This window comes from Urocitellus parryii, chromosome 3 (genome assembly GCF_045843805.1).
Source record: "Urocitellus parryii isolate mUroPar1 chromosome 3, mUroPar1.hap1, whole genome shotgun sequence".
NCBI lineage: Eukaryota > Metazoa > Chordata > Mammalia > Rodentia > Sciuridae > Urocitellus > Urocitellus parryii.
This window is the reverse complement of record NC_135533.1, coordinates 5,520,763-5,536,326: the sequence shown is the minus strand read 5'-3', so window position 1 is coordinate 5,536,326 and position 15,564 is coordinate 5,520,763. Positions and strand designations below refer to the sequence as shown.

Sequence of the window (15,564 nt, the reverse complement as noted above, 5' to 3'; positions counted from 1 at the left end):
ACACAGTGCTGTCAGGTGAATGACCTTTAATCCAGTCCTCCCTGCCCCACAAGGCGGCAGAGGGGTGAGGCCAGAGCCCAGGGCCAAGTGCTGGTCCAAAGTGGTGCTCGTTCGCGGGCTCCTAGGTGTTGCGCACAACCAGCGACTGCTCCAGCTCCTGCCTGCGCTGCTGGATCTTTAGAGGAGGTGGGAGCAGGAGCAGGGTTACAGTGCTCCTGGTGAGTGATCAGAACAGCCTACCTACCCAGCACCCTGCCCTGGAAGAGAGTCTGGGACAGGGAGGCCATTGCATGGTGGTGGTGGTGGGGGAGGGATGGACAAGTATCACCACAGGGAACAGCAAGGCCCACCAAGTGAGAAGGAAGATTTCCTTTGGAACAGAGGAACAGGAAGCCTCGAGTGCAAGGGCTGCTCCTTACCTTGCAGTAGAAGTAGCGGCTGACGGCTTCCTGGGACCAGGGCTGGTGGTAGAACTCAGCCCGACGCTCCTCTTCAGGATTGCCAGCCACATCTGTCATCACCTGGGAGGGAGCATGGGTCAGCCCTGAGCCCCGTCCCTTACCTGCCCCTAGTTAGTGTACAATGTTTATAGTCTTTCCCCATGTGCTTGTTTCCCACTCCAGTGCTCCCTGAGTCTCCCTCTTCACCTTGAGGTCCCGGCTCTGGGAGCGGAGCAGGTCTTGGACATAGCCTTTGGGGTCTCTGGAGAAGCTTAGCATGAAGTCCCTCTGGATCTTGAGCTGGTTTATGGACTCAATCGTCTCATGGATCTACAGGTAGAAAGATGATTTCCACCTGGCCATGGTGATGTAGTGAGGATGGGAAAAGGAAGAGGGTGGGGAGGGAGGAAAGGGGAGGAAGGAGGGGCTGGCTGCTTCTGTGAAGGACAGTCCCTCAGCCCTGCTTCCTCAAGTCCCAGAGAGGGTGGGGGTGGCCAGAGCTATCTGTGGAATAAGGTTGACTTCAAGTACCAGGTAAGGGCCATGTATCCCTTATCTCTTCAGAGGCCCACATGCTGGTCTGTTCTGAGTGTGCTCTGTCCTCTCTGGGTCAGTGTTCTACCTCAGCTCTGGGCTCAATCCCCACCTTACTGTCCAGAGCACTGATCTCCTGCTGGTTGGCCGTAGACAGGAGGAAGCTGCTCATCTGTCCCTTCAGTGGTTCCTCCACTTCCACATCAATGTCATAGCATGCTGTCTTCTTCTGGTCTGATGGGTCCACGCTGTCAGGGAAGTCCAGTCCTTGGCATCCAGGAGGTCCTCACAGAGGCTCAGGGCCCAGGGCTGGGGCAGGTGCTGGGAGGGGTAGGAGAGATGGGGGAAGGGAGGGAGGCAGGAGTGGGCCAATTCCCTGGTCTAAGGAGCCAGGTGGGGCCACCTCACCTGATGACGTGGTTGATGACAATCGGATCAGGGGGTAATAGCAGGGCTGTGAGGCGCTGGGGAATCTCAGAGAACTTCAGCCGGGGACAATCAAAAATCTGAAGCGGGGTGGTTGGGGAAAGATCACTCTTCTGTATGCTTGAAGCAATTATGACTATGGTTCTAGATTTTTTCATCCTGGAAAAGTTCCAAGAGGCTGAGAGCAGATTGGATTCCTTGATGTTCAAGGGGATGGGACTGGGCTGGAGGTAGAGTCACCAGCACTCTGATGGGATTATGTGGGACCCTCAGCCTGCCTGCAGGGATATCAGTCCTGCCTCTATTGTGTACTGTGTGACCTTGAATGAGTTACTTGCTCAACACCTCAGGCCTCTGTGTCCTGATTTCTAGAATGGGTTTCTCATAGGGTATCCTGAGAAGTCAGTGAATCGATATACACAAAGTGTTTGGAACAATGCCTGGCACATGGTAAGTGCTCAATAAACATCAACTGCTATTTCTACTCCTCAGGTTTATCTGCTGTGTTTATTTTAAAATGCATTAATAACAGTACTCTATTTTGGTAGATTTTTTTTGCCAGATCCCACATTGCAACAATTTGATTTTCCAAACTACTCAGTAGATTAGATGGGACAAATGTAATCTTCTTCAAAGAAAGGAACAAGGTGCAGAATAGCAAAGTAACTTAGCCAAAGTCCAGACCCAGGACTAGAACCCAGGGATCCTAACTCCTAGTGTCAACAATATTACATTCCAGAAAGCTGTTGGCCTTGTAGGGTTCCATATCTTCCTGACTTTGGGAAACTAAATGGATTGGCTGTAGCACAGAGCTAGTTCATGAAAGAGCTTGTGCTAGGTGCTGGCCTCCTGGCTCCAAGGCCGTGGCTGTGACCTGGCAGGAAGGGCAGTCGTTACCTTTGGAGAGGTGCTTCCCCCGATGGAGCTTCCTAGATCCCTGGGTTCAGGAGAGAGGTTACCTGTTGGAAATACTTGTCCCCATTGATGTATTCCTTGTCGTGGGAGTCCTGCAGCCTATTGGTCTTCACATACTGCCACAGGGCCTGGACAATGGCTGAGCGGCTCTGTGTGTGCAACCCTAGCAGACGGGCCAGGCGGGGGTCCAGTTTGAACTGGGGAGGCTGGGAAAAGGTGACCATGAAAATTAGGTTGAAGGGAAGGAATGGGAAGAGCTCAGGAGCAGGCAGCTTGGGACTGGGGCCTGTGGTGATGAGGCTCCTTGGAAACATGCTCCTGGAGAAGGAGGGGTAAGGAAGAGAACCAGAATGTGCCCAAGAGGCTGTGTGGTATCTGTAGAGTGGGGAGGAGCACAGACCTGGTAGTCCAGCATGAGGAGCAGGGTGCAGCGCACACTTAGGTCCCCCGGCCTCTTCACCTGGAACCCATCTGTCTCCTGGGTTGTGGGCGTCCGGTGCCACTGTCCAAGGGGAAGACTTGGGTCACTCACAGGCCCATCTAGATTGGTGGGGCTAGGGCTTTAGGGTGTTCCCTGATCCAAATCTGTGCATGTTTTTCAGGGCCTTGGGCCTGTGGGAGAGTGGGGATTCAAATGCAGAAGAAATCTGTCTTACCTCAACGAGGTGATTATCAGGGCCATAGAGATCTTTGTCCAGCTCAATGACCAAACTCTTGAAGAAGGAAGAGAACTTCCGCTTCTGCTTGCTGGGCTGTGAAAGAGGAAGAGGGACCGTGGGGGCAGAACAGGGACCATGGGTGCAGAATGGGCCAAATTGGCAGCAGGTAGACAGCATGTAAGAGGCAGCCCTCTAGACTCACCCCAGGCCCACCCACCACAACCAGGGCTGACTCCCCAGCCCCTAGCATAAATATCTAATTGTTCTCCACTCAGCCCATACCCACCCCAGGACACCTGGAGAGACCTGGGCCAGGACGTACATCATCCAGGAGCTTCCCCTCCACCCGCAGCTCCCAGGAGGCAATGCTGCCATCAGAATCCTCTGCATCAGGCTTCGCAGGGTTAAAAGTATTGGAGATATAAAGACGTAGCTTCCGCTTTTGCTGTAGAAATAAAGAGTCTAGTACAGAACCAAGGCACTGTGTCTGCACCCTAGGGCCACCCTGCTTCCCTATCCTGGGCACAGCACCTAGAGCCCTCTTCCTACCCCCACACTAAGGCACCTTCATGGGCCTCTTCAGTGCTTCCTGGATGTCCACCCGCTTCCGCATGATGGTTTGATCCAGTTTCCTCTCAAACGCTAGGAGGTCCATGTAAGCCTGGGACTCGGGAACCAGCTCCCGAATCTGGAGGAGCAAGGCAAAACAGGGCTCAGCCAATTGTGTAATAGGAAATGTGAACCTGTCGCAATCCTAGGGCACAAAGGATGTGGAGGGAGCCATCTGGTTTCAGGGCCTGGAATTTTGAGGGTGTGAATAGGATCTCTTCCCAGCATTCCAATATTCAGCCTTGAGGGAGGGGTCTCCATGTGTGGGGATAAAAGTCATTTCTCCAGGGGGATCCACGTAGCTCATCACCAGGAGGCAGCACCTGTGCAACCCTGTAGGCACTAGTTTGTCAGCTACCTTTGGGTCCCTGCAAAGTGGCGAGGGACTCTGGGGTTCCTAAGACAGTTAGGGGATATCATTTCTTACCTCTTGCCCTGACCCCTCACTAGCCCCCACATCTGATATCTCAACTGTGCTAACTCACACCCATCTGGGTCCCTCTACGATGCCCAAGCCTTCTGGTCACCTTCTGTTCCTGTCATACCACCTGGCAGGTTCTTGTCCCCTCTTTGTCCCATGCTTCTATGTCTTCAGACCACTGGTACTCAATCCCCTAAGCCTCTGGCCCTGTGTTCTGCCTCCCCTGCACCCCCGTGGCTCACTCCTTCCCTATGCCCCACCCAGCCCTCTGGCCTGGGGAGCCTTACTTCTTAATGAGCTTTTTAAACAAAAAAGTGAAAGTGGCTTTGACGCTGGCGCTCTCTTGAGGGGGAGGGGAGGGCGGAGAAGCAGAGGGTGGGGGTGGGCTGGAGGCTGCTGTGAAAGGCACTCACCCTTTGAGGGAGGATTTTGTCAGCCATCTTCCTCCTCTTGGCACTGTACATTTTTTAAAGAAAAAACCAGGTTACCATGGCGACAGATCTGGGAGTAACGAGGCCACCTGCTAAATTATCCCGACATCTCCGCCTGCCTGGCTGGGGTTCCCACAGCCCGCTTGTCTGTCCGCCTGAGGGGCTACAATGATGGTTCATGCAGCTGATGCTCTGTCCTTTCTTGGGAATCGGGGTGACCTGTTCCTCTTCTGTCCTGGGAACCCCTTCCACACCACCACATCCTCAAGACCAGAAAAATTCAGACTTAGGAGGATGTGTGTGGGGGGGTAGGGGTTTGCTGCCAAAACATGGGAGCTGAAGTGTTTGAAGCAGGTTGGGGAGTAAGGAAGGCAGAACAGAGAAAGTACAGGTTCTGAGGACCTGCCTTTCCTTCTAAGCAGGGGTGCACAGCCACTAGGCCTGAGCTTAGAGTAAGGAGAAGAGGTGATCTCTCCTCTTGCTCCTGGAGCAGGAGGTGATGGTGTAAAACTGGACTTGCATCCCAGGGTGCTAGGCTTGGAAGGGACCACGGTGCTCCTATCTTTGGACCACATGCCAACAGGGCAAAGAATATATCACATCCACAGGGAACAGGTGGGGCACGCATGGATGCTCTCCCATGTGGGTATAACTTCGGGATGAAGCTAAGTTGGATGGGGTAGGCAGCAACTGGGATTTGGACTCTTGACCAGCCAGCTAGCTGTGTCTGACTCCCACAAGCACCCCAGAAAACCCTCATGGGTTGTGTGAGAGCAGCCTAGCCGATGGCTTACACTGCCCCCTTGTGGTGTTCTCACCCACTGCCCCCTCCCTATCCAGAATCCATTGGAAGGCTAGGCAAGCAACTCATCAAAAGTCTGATTTGTTCGAAATAAAGTGTCTACGTGAAACTCCCCATTTATACAAGATAAATCTGGGAATTATTATTTGCTATACAAGATGGTGATTCCCTTTGCAAAAGAATTTGTCATGGGGTTCCTATAAATGGTGAATTTTCCTTTGTGTAAAAAAATAATAATGAGGTAAAATTGATATTACACCTTTTATAGGAATCCATCTGTTGTGCAAAAGAAAGCATGTGTATTTGGCTAAATACTGATGCCCAAAGGGGCATCTGTCTTGCCAGGAGCCATCAGGGGCTTGTGAGGTGCCCCAACTGCTCAGACAAGTAAATGGGATGGCCCTGGTGGCCTGGGGTCAGACCTAGTCCTGAGGTCGAATTAAGGCTGCGCTTCAGCCTTGGAGTGCCTAAGAAACACCTGAGAAGGACTCGGCAGAGACCACCCACCCAGAGCGAATCTCCAGGCTCCACCCACATGGGCAGAGACTCCGACTGAGATTTGGAGTGGGCTCTGAAAAGCGCAGCCAGGGAGGGGGCAGGAAGGTTCAGCGAAGAACCACACTTTGGGAAACAGCTAAAGCTCTACCCTCAGTCTTACTGCCAACTTCCCCTCCCCGCCCCCAAGACTGAAGCATCAACCACAACCTGGGGTAAGGGAGGTGAGAAGGACTTCGTAGGCGACAAGGAGAAGGGCTAGGGGCGCGTGCAAGACAAGGGGCACTGGCTGCAGACGGCTGCAGCCTGTTTCATGGGCACACAAAAGATCCAGACCCAGTGCCCCCTAAACCCACCTCCCCAAAGGGCATGGGACCCAGGAAGACTCTTTTCCTGCTAACCATTCTTCCTCCGGCTTCCAATACCCGCAACTCGCCCACCTGCGGGTCCTGCCCGCCAGCCCTGCACGCCCCTCAGTGAGGGGGGGGGCACTCACCTGCGGCTCCGTGCGGGGGCGGTGGGCACCGGCTGGCCCTGGCTCTGTGCCTGGCTCTGCCCGGGCGGGGGCGCTGCTCGCTTGCGGGCGGGCTCCATGCCCGCGGGGGCCAGGCCGGGTCGCACGGCGGGGCTGCCCATGTACGGGGAGCCCGGGGGGCCCATGGGCGCCCCCTGGTGGGGCATCCGGGCTCCAGACGGCATCCCGGGGCGCTGGGGGTGGGGCGGGGGTGAAGCAGAAACCGGCACCCGTGGGTCAGACCTGGGTCCCCGGCCCCAGGCTCCCGGAGCCGGTGTCCCCGCCCCTCGCCGAGACCCTGGGCTCGTGACCCTGAGCGCAGAGCGATGGGTGGGAGCGATGGGTGGGAGGGGCAGGGGCGCGGGAATCCGCGCGGCTTCGGCGGAGGGGGTTCGGCGTCTTGCTGCAGGAAGCTAACTGAAGCCAGGCAATTGCCCAGGGCATTGCCGAGCCTCGGATCTGCGGAAGGTACCGCGAAGATGAATATTAATGGCGCCTTTCAACCTTTCAAAGGATGTTCACATCCGCTTGCTCCTCTGCAAGACAGACTGAGCAAGTTCCTTCATCCCCACTTGACAGATGAGGCAACTGTGGCTCAAGGAGAAAAGCGACCTCGCCAAGGTCACGCCGCTGCTCCTGTGAAAGGCAGCCCCTGAACCGCCCCTGTTTCCTGAGGGCCAGGGGTTTTGCTCTTGGTGCTTCGTTGAGGTTAGGGGCTGAGCTTCCTCCTCTGACTTCAGCTACGCCCCTTCCCATTCCCTCCTTCCTAGTCTCCAGTTCTCACCCCTCCTCATATCACCTCCTCTCCTCTGTTCCCTGATTTTGGCTCCACAATCTCAAACCTTGCTCCCTTGTGCTGACTCCAAATTTCCACAACCAGGGGCATCACGGACTTAGGCTGGCCCCTTAATTTCTTCCAGGGTGAAGGCTGGAGGCAGGGGAAGGGCACCCAAGAGGGCTGAAGTGAGACCCCTGCCAGGTTTCTCTGGATGAGGGAAACTGGGCTAGGAGTGGGTTGCCAGGGGGCCTGGGGTGAGTCAAAGGCCCAGATCTTCATGAGCATCTCTCTGGCTCCTGTTTGCCTAGATCAGAGATGGACATCCCATACTTTCTCTACTCTGCACTCCACCCCTTTGAAAGCAGAAATAGGGAACCTCTGGGACCCTGGAGAGGGAGATAGGCAGGTTGTAATCCCTTGCCACTTCCCCTTGGAAGTCAGATGGGTCTAGATGGGTTATAAATGCCTCCAAGTGAGGTGTTCAAGACCCCACTTGTCCAAACCCCAGAAAGAAGAGAGGAATGGGAAGGTTCAGGAGCTGTACAGTAAGGGGAGGTGGGATTGGGACTGGGATGAAAGGAGCAGGAAGGAGATTATGGAGAGAATGATGTGGGCCCTGATATCATTTAACCCCACCATGTCACCTTCAGGCATATGGAAGAGCCCTGACCCTGACCCTGGGCTTGGGGCTTGGTGTTTCTCTTCCTGCACCCGAACACCCTCCACCCCCAGCCAGCAGCTGTTTCTGCCCATCTCTTCCACAGTGGAACCTGTGTCTGCCTCCCCCACCCCACCTGATCCTGTCACTCAAGCCTCCAGAATAGAGCCCAGACTTGGCCATTCCCCACTAGCATAAATGGGGCACTGGGAGTGAGCTCACCAAAGCTCCAAGTTTTTCATATTCAGATCCCTTTCTCCACTAGATGGGCCTTTTAAAGGACTCCCCAAAACAACAAGGTTAGGACACAAACACCCTGGGAAGCCCCCCAACCCCATCCCCAGACTCCTGGGACTGAGGACAGGCTGCCTCAGGGAAGCCCTCTTCCTTATGGGCTGCTCTCCCATCCATCAAGGCCAGAGACACTGACTGACTTAGGGAGAGCCCCTGAGAGGGAGGCTCCCAGGGCCCCCAGGGACTGTACCAGCCACCAGCACCATGCCTATGCGGCCAATATTCTAGGAACTTCAGTCTCTCTCACTGAGAAGGTGCCTTCCTGAGGTCACAACCAAATTTGGCCATGGTAAACCTGATTCTGCCTCCACACCCTTCACCCATCCACAGTCCTGGAGCCCCTGCCTCTCCCCTTCCTACAGCCCTCCCAACCTGGCCCCCTACTGACTCAGCTCAGTCCTCCATCCCTCTAGGTCCCCAGGCTCCCTCAGTCTCCCCACGTGCTTTCTCAGTCTGCCTGTGGTGGGAGTGTGCAGTGCTGTCCCTTTGGTCTGTAGGCCTCATGTCCCTGACTTGAGTTGTTCTTTCACACCTTTGAAGTGTTAAGGTCATCAGCTTCTGGTGGCTGAGCCTGACAAGGGGACCCTCAGACCTCTTGGGGTTCATTCCTAGAGTGGGCCTCTCCCTGACCCTGATGGCAGAGGCCATGACCAAGCCCCAGAGCCCTCCTGCTGGGATGCAGCAGTTATACTCAGCCAGAGCTCTCGTTGGCAGTGCCTCCAGGGTCACCTGCTTCTTGCTCCCCAGACACAATCCGAGTGACACTGTCCCAACGGATGAACAGGGACAAGGCAACACAGTCCCCCACCCCACCCCCACCCCCAGGGCAGGGGTATCTGGGCCCACCAGGAAAAGAACTGAAGACAACATGTCGGGTACAGAGGGGACCCCCCACTTGGGGGGGACAGGCGGCAAGTCCCACCCTCCTCCCCTGACAAGAGCCCATGCCTAAGCCTCCCTTCCCCGTCACCGCGCGCCCATCCCCAGCCCGCCCTGACGACGTGTTCGGATGCCAGGGCGCCGGCACAGTCCCGGGGCTGGGCCGTGGCCGTGGCGCCCCCACCAGAGGGGTGGGAGAGCGGGAGCGCCCTCGCGGTCCCTCCCGATCATCCCTCCATTCAGCCCGAGCCAGCTCGCTCGCCCTCCCCCGCTAACTTTCCCCCACTCACCACCCCATGGACCAGAAACTCAAAAAGTTTGCTTTTCGTGGCTTTGCGCGCCCCTCCGGCAACTTCGTCCGCGGCCATCGGGGTGGGCTCAGCGGCTCCTCTCACTCTCTCTCTCTCTCTTCCTCTTTCTTTCCCTTTTCTGCCTTTTTTTTCCTCCAACTCTCCCCTCTGAGTCCTGCTGGGCTCTCTCACACTTCTACTCGAGCGGAGTGGGGAGGGGGCCCCTTCAGGGCTGCCCTGACGGCCCACGGCCCACGCCGCCGCCGCCCGCCCGCCGCCGCCGCCGCCGCCGCCGCCGCCGCCGCGGCTGCCGCATTCCTGCACTGATAAGACAGAAATAGTCCGGCGGCCCGGGGTCTGCCTGCGGACTCGGCGGGGACACAGCAGCCCGCCTGCACCCCGCGCTGTCCAAACAGCTCAGATAAGCGGCGAGGCGCGCCGACGAGCCCGGCGCTGGGCAGCGGCGTTGCAGCCGAGGCCGCCCGAGGGCCGCGGGCGGCGGCGCGGGGAGGGGACGTCAGGGAGGTGGCGGGGGGCTCGCCGGCCACCGGGCTCTCGCCACAAATAGTTTCTCGGTTAGGGAATTCGCCGGCAGGGCCAGGCAGGGAACAGCCAGTTCCAACTTCCTTCCCCCAAGTGGCTCCTGCTGCATTTCTGAGGCCCTTTCCCCAGAGACCTGGCAGGCCAAGTAGGGAAACATTCGCTGGAAGGAATCCGGGGGGAGCCCGAGCCCGGAGGAGGCCTTGCTCCTGCCCCAGGGCCGGCAGCGGTGGGTGTGCCCGGGAAGGCGGCGTTCCCCAGCGCCCGCAGATGTGTGTGCCCTTGTCTCGCACGCCTGGTGTGTCCGCACCCTTTTGTGGCACAGCGCGGTGGCTGTGGGTGTGGATGTTTATGTGCGTGCACAAACGCCTCGTCTGTGTGCCTCCCTCCACGACAGCCTCCAGTGCTGCGCGCGTGCGTGTGGGGCAGGACACGGCCTGTGTCTTTCAGCTCTGTGTGAGTCTATTTCTGGGTTTGCGAGCCTTTGTTTGCCTCTCTGTGAGAAAGTGAGGGCAATAGGGGAAGCATTTCCGAAAAAGGGACATGGATCGGGCTCAGGAGAACAGGAAGAGAACGTGTGAGGAACGGACCAGAGTTGGGGAGGGTGGGTAGGTGGAAAGAATGAGGCAAGAAGGGCTTGGTGGCCTGGGAGTGGGGGTGGGGACCCAGAGGAGCTGAGGCATCTGGGTACGGTGGGGCCAACCTCAAGACCCAAAGAAAGCAGGGGTGTGGGGTGGGGAGATGTGGGAGCCCCAGAAAGGGCTGGTGTGAAGGGACCTGGCAGTCCCTGGAGTGGAGCAAGGACAGTAAGGAGGAGGGGCAAATCCTGCGATCCCGGGACTGGGAGCCCGCCGGTCCTTGCCCCCAAAGCCACGCCCTTCTCTCCTCCTCTGGAGGAGGAGCCCATGAGCTGCAGGACAACAGTGGGTCAAGTTTATAGGCTTGCTGGGTCTACAGTGTCAGAATCCAGGTGAGGGAGGGGTAATGCCTGGAAGAGTTTGTTGGAACACTTATTTGAAGGTGAGCCCTGAAGACCTAGCATTACACTGGGGAGGGGGGCATGACCCTTCAGAATGCCTTCGAAGTCAGGACAAAGTACAGAGGGAATGTTCCACTAAAAAGTGTTTTCTGCAGCCTGATTTTCCTTGGGCTCTGCCCATTCAGGCACCCACTATCAATCTGAAAGGTCAGAAAGGGCATCTGGTCCAGGATGCCAACACCTCTACCCCTGCACCTGGGAGACTGGGCCATGCTGGGGTGGTGGGGGGGGGCTGTTTCCATCAGCCACAGACCATGAAGGTAACCTGGGGGAGGAGGGTGATCCCCTGTCCGTCGGCTCGCCTTTTACCCCCTACTCATTCTTATTTCAGAGGCTCTCCTTTTGCAATTCTTTGCCTGCAGTGTTTCCACTTGCTCTCTGCCTGTCTCATTTCACCCACCCATAGAGCCCAGCTCAGGCCCACCTCCTTCCAGAAGCTTTCCCTGCAAGCACTCTTGGGCACAGATCTTTTTCATTCCAGATGACCAACCACAGCTATTCTGGCCATGAATTGGTATTGGACTGATGTCTGATGTGCCCTGTGCTTCGTGTGTTAGGTTTGGTTGTGGCACCTGAGGTCACAACTTCATCTTGGTCCCATGTTCCCTCCATTCCTGGGCTCAGGGGCTCAACAACACCAAAAGCCTAAGGATGCCTGCAAAGCTCAACAGGCCAGTGGACAGAGCTGGTACTCTGCCACTTACCTGAAGGCGTGAATCATCAGAGCTTCCCACTGGGGGCTTCTAGCAGGAACCTGGGAAACCACAGGCCATGGAGGTTCTGGACGTGGGGTTAGACACATATAGATTTTGTGTAAAGCTTAGTGTTCTCAACTTTTGGAGAGACCTTATGGGAAAGAAGACAGCAGAGGACTGGGACTGGGACCCCCACTGGGGCAGCTGGGATGACAGAAGGGCAGCAGGCAGACACCTAGCTTTTGTGAGGGGGTTGGGAAATTCTGGGTTGGTCTTGGTGGTGGAGGAGGTTCCCTGAGGTGGTTATACCAAGGACTATGTGGATACCAATCCCAAGGAACAGGTAAGTGAGTGTCAATCAGATCCCTAGATAAGCCCCCTCCTGACCACCCACTGGCAGACATTCTTGTGTTGCACAGACAACAGATACACTGCATGCACATACCCCCAAGCACACACCACCAGGCCTGCACACTGAAGGAGGCACCACAGGGACAAGGAGCCACATAGATTCGCACACAGGCACACCCTGGCCACCTCCGCGTCCAATGCACAGAGGCCCTATTCACAAGGCATCTGCCAGCAGACAAGTTTGCTTGCTGCTTTAGCAAGCGAGGCCTTGGGTGTGTGAACACCGTATCCTGGAAACCTTCCCACCAGAACGCAGGGGTGGCACCAGTGTGGGGGTCCAGGCCAGGACTCCCTTCTCACAAAGGCCCAAGGTCCCTAAAAGTTCAGCCCCATCAGGGCGCTGGGCAGTGCCACGCTGCTGCTCAGGGCTCCAGACAGATGGGAAAAGGGGACTTGGGAGAACCCAGACTCCTTCCAGCCCAACAGGGCGCTGGCCGCACCGGGGCAAGCAGTGCGCGTGTCCCGGGTGGGGACGGCTGCGCGGCGGCCCGGAGCCGGAGTCCCCCCTGTCGTCCCCCCATCTCTTCTTCCCTCGCAGAAGCACGACCAGCACCAAATGGCAAAGCGCCGCTCCCCGCTCAGGGAGAGATGCGCCGCGGCCTGCGGGACAGCTCGGCCGCTCGCCCCCCACCGTGCCGGAGCGAGCGGGCGGCGGCGGGTGCGCTGGGGCCCCGCCGCCGGCCCGCGCCGCCCGCCCTCCGCCCGCGCCGGTCCGGGACTCGGGCATGCGCGCTGTGGCCTCCCTCCCGGTGAAGGTCAGCCCAGGGCCCAGCTGCAGGACTCCACGGCGGCGGCCGGGGGAGGCGGAGGAGGGAGGAGGGATGCGGGGAAGAGATTTAACTCCTTCTCTGCGGGAAGACGGCCACCAAGGCCCGGCTGAGCCAGAGTCCCGCCCTCCCGCCTACTGTGGAGGTCCCACTTGGGGACTCGACTGGGGTGGGGGGACGGAGGAGAGGGCGGGGAGGGGGAACGGGAGTAGGGAGGCTGGAAGAAGAGAAGGGAAGCTGGCAGGGGAGAGGGAGGAAGGGAGGGGGAGGAACAAAGGAAACCAGACTGGAGGCAGAAAGGACAGCTTGGGAGAGACCCCTATACCCTGTCCGCTTTCCCGGTGACCCAGCAATAAAGCTTTCCTTAGAGGAACAAAATTACCCGCACGAATTAGGGTGTGTGTGTGTGTGTGTGTGTGTGTGTGTGTGTGTATGGAAGAGACCACTTGGAGCTCTCAAAGACCCCTGATTTCTGTGATCTGGCCCATCCTTAAGTCCACCCCCCACCTCTCCTCTGGTCACAAACATCCCACCACCTTCTTGGGCATGCAGGGGGCTCAGAGTTGGATTGTCTCTCCCTCCCTGCCTGTCCTAAGTCTCAGGCCCCCAGGGAACTCTGGCTAGTCCTGGGTACCGGGCTCAGTCCTCAGAGATGGGGGAGGGGACCCTGCACCCCAACCTCCACCAGCAGACGGTGTTTAAAAGATCAGACTAGGGGCATCACAGTCCTCCTGCTGACTGCCCTTCCCCTGCCTGAGCCCTGTACCTCCCTGTTTGTGTCAGAATGTTTCTGTGCCCAGGACACCTCTGCTACTCTGAAGGGGGCAGTCTCTGTGTGACTTGCCTTTCCATGTCATTTTTGCATAATCGTACAAATGCTCGTGTGCAGGCATGCACACACACACACACACACACACACACACCCCAAATATGATAGAAAGAAGCAAAACAACAAAGAAAAAATAGCACAACAAAATAGCTGTGTGACCTTGGGCGAGTGGCTGTTATCTCCCTGCCTCCTCAGAAGTAAAAGGAGGGGTTTGGCGACAAGATTCCCAGGGCCCTTCCTGCTCTGAAATCCAAAGATTCCATAGGACTGCAAGGGACCAAGGCAGACAAGAGCTAAGCTAAGGCCGGGAGGGAAGTGAGGGAGCATCTCCATGGCAAGTGGGTGCTACCGCCAGGTGAAACCTGGGCCCTGCTATCAGCCCCCTCCTCAGCGAGGTCCTCAGGGATACCCCCCAGCTCCCCCCTCCTCTCTTCAGAGTCACTCTCTGCTTCTTGCCACACACCTCCGTGGATCCCTCACCATCACATCGTGGGTCCCTATCATCAGGGAAAGACCTTACCGTGGGGTCCCCGGGCTCCTGCGTGGTGGGCAGGTGCATGATAAAGGTTAGCTGAGTGAACAGTCGTCCTTTCTCCCTTTGCCTGCGTGGGTTTGCTCAGTCTAATGGGATGCTCCTTGACACCCCTCCCACCCCACACACCGCACACACAATGAACTGCAAACATCGGGGAGCTGAAGCTGCTGGTCGCAGGAGTAGCGCAGAGCGGCCTCTGGGGCTCTGAGCATCCCGCTGGCCCAGAGGGAAGGCACATTTTGGATTCACAGCCAGTTTTCTTTCATTCCCCTCACAGCCACCATTAATTAGGTGGTCTTCTTGGAGCAGGTCACGCCCAACAGCTTATGGCACTATATAAAAAAAAAAAAAAAAAAGCTACCCAGTCTGGCTCCATTTCCGTGAGGATGTGGGGTGGTTTCTATGGGATCCTAAGGGATACCATAACCCCCCACCCCAGGCATGGCTCTGCCTGGTGGTGGCAGGATATCCAGTGACTGACGGGCTGGTGGAGGAAGGGATGAGACACAGCCATCCTCACTCCCCACCCAGCTGCCTCTGGATCAACACCTGGCAAGTCTGGCTGGAGTCAGGGGCTTTGATGTGGCTGAAACCCAGGCCAAAACAAGGGGGAGGCATGGCCTCGGGACACACAGGGCTGTTGAAAGGCCACCCCACAGAAAGCTCTCTTCCTCCTCTGGGAGTCTGGGACGGAACTCAGGCTCTCCTGGCCTCCTGGGTGAGGAGCTGCGTAAGCCCCCCAGCCCCCTGCACTGTCCCCTTTCCCCTTCTAAAACCCTCAATCTCCTTGGAAACCGGAGTGAAGGGCAAGGAGTGCCTAAGCCTTCGAGGGAGTTACCCATACCTGCCCCTTGATCTGTCCATAGAAACTGGCTGGATCTTCACTGTATTGGCTGCTGGGGAGCTGAGGACCCAGATTTGGGAGGCAGCCTGGTGGCGTCTTGTGGCCTGGGTGTCTACTTGTGCCCAGTTCTGTGGCCCTAGCAATGCCACCTCCTCCCAGGGGAATGTCTGTTATCGTCTATGAACTGAGGATGCTGTTGCTCCATCCACCCTCAGGAACGCTGGAAAGGTATGGAGTGCTGTTCCCATCACAGGCCCTGTCCTGGTTCTCCCACCCTGCTTGGGCCTGGACCCCCTCAGTTGTCCTTCTTCCAGTTGTCTGTACCCTGGCCTGGGCCTCTTCTTGGCCGACTGGAGCCCCAACCCAGCACCTCCAGTGCTTCTCTCCTGTGCACCTCACCTGGCCATCTTCCTGATGGCCTAATGTCTGCCTCACCCCTCTGGAAGCTTCTGAGTACTTGTGAGACAGAACTGGCCTCAGCTACTGATTTGATCAGGCACTCAGAGCTCTGAGCTCTCTGAGCCAGCCACTGTGTTCTGTGGCTGGAGATGTCACTGAGTGAAGAAAACTGAATAGAGAAGGAAAGAAAATCCATCTTAATTTCCTTTAAAAATGTTTTTGGGAAAAATTAAATCTAATGGCAATAGGCAGTGGATCTATAAATCAAACACCCAGGGACGCAGCTGGTGGCCCTGGCTCCCGGACCTGTGGCTCCATCAGGAGTCGAGGGTAGGCGGCTCAGGCCTGCCACTGCAGCCT

The 15,564-nt window shown here is 57.1% G+C and overlaps 1 protein-coding gene across 2 annotated transcripts; it reads right to left on the bottom strand.

The window, feature by feature from the left end:
- Positions 1-11: 11 nt before the first annotated feature.
- Smarcd3 (SWI/SNF related BAF chromatin remodeling complex subunit D3) lies at positions 12-9,788 on the bottom strand. Of its 2 annotated transcripts, none has more exons than XM_026379820.2 (13): positions 9,146-9,788; positions 6,229-6,440; positions 4,418-4,460; positions 3,540-3,662; positions 3,261-3,419; positions 2,972-3,067; positions 2,716-2,817; positions 2,360-2,521; positions 1,383-1,480; positions 1,087-1,222; positions 648-770; positions 420-521; positions 12-175 (listed from the first exon to the last, which is right to left on the bottom strand). In XM_026379820.2, the coding sequence occupies exons 1-13, from the start codon at positions 9,221-9,223 to the stop codon at positions 122-124; spliced, it is 1,488 nt and encodes a 495-aa protein (XP_026235605.1). In that variant the 5' UTR covers positions 9,224-9,788; the 3' UTR covers positions 12-121. The 2 variants fall into 2 exon arrangements, with proteins under 2 accessions (XP_026235605.1, XP_026235606.1); XM_026379821.2 differs by having other exon boundaries at positions 3,297-3,419; positions 9,146-9,784.
- Between the last annotated feature and the right edge of the window lie 5,776 nt (positions 9,789-15,564).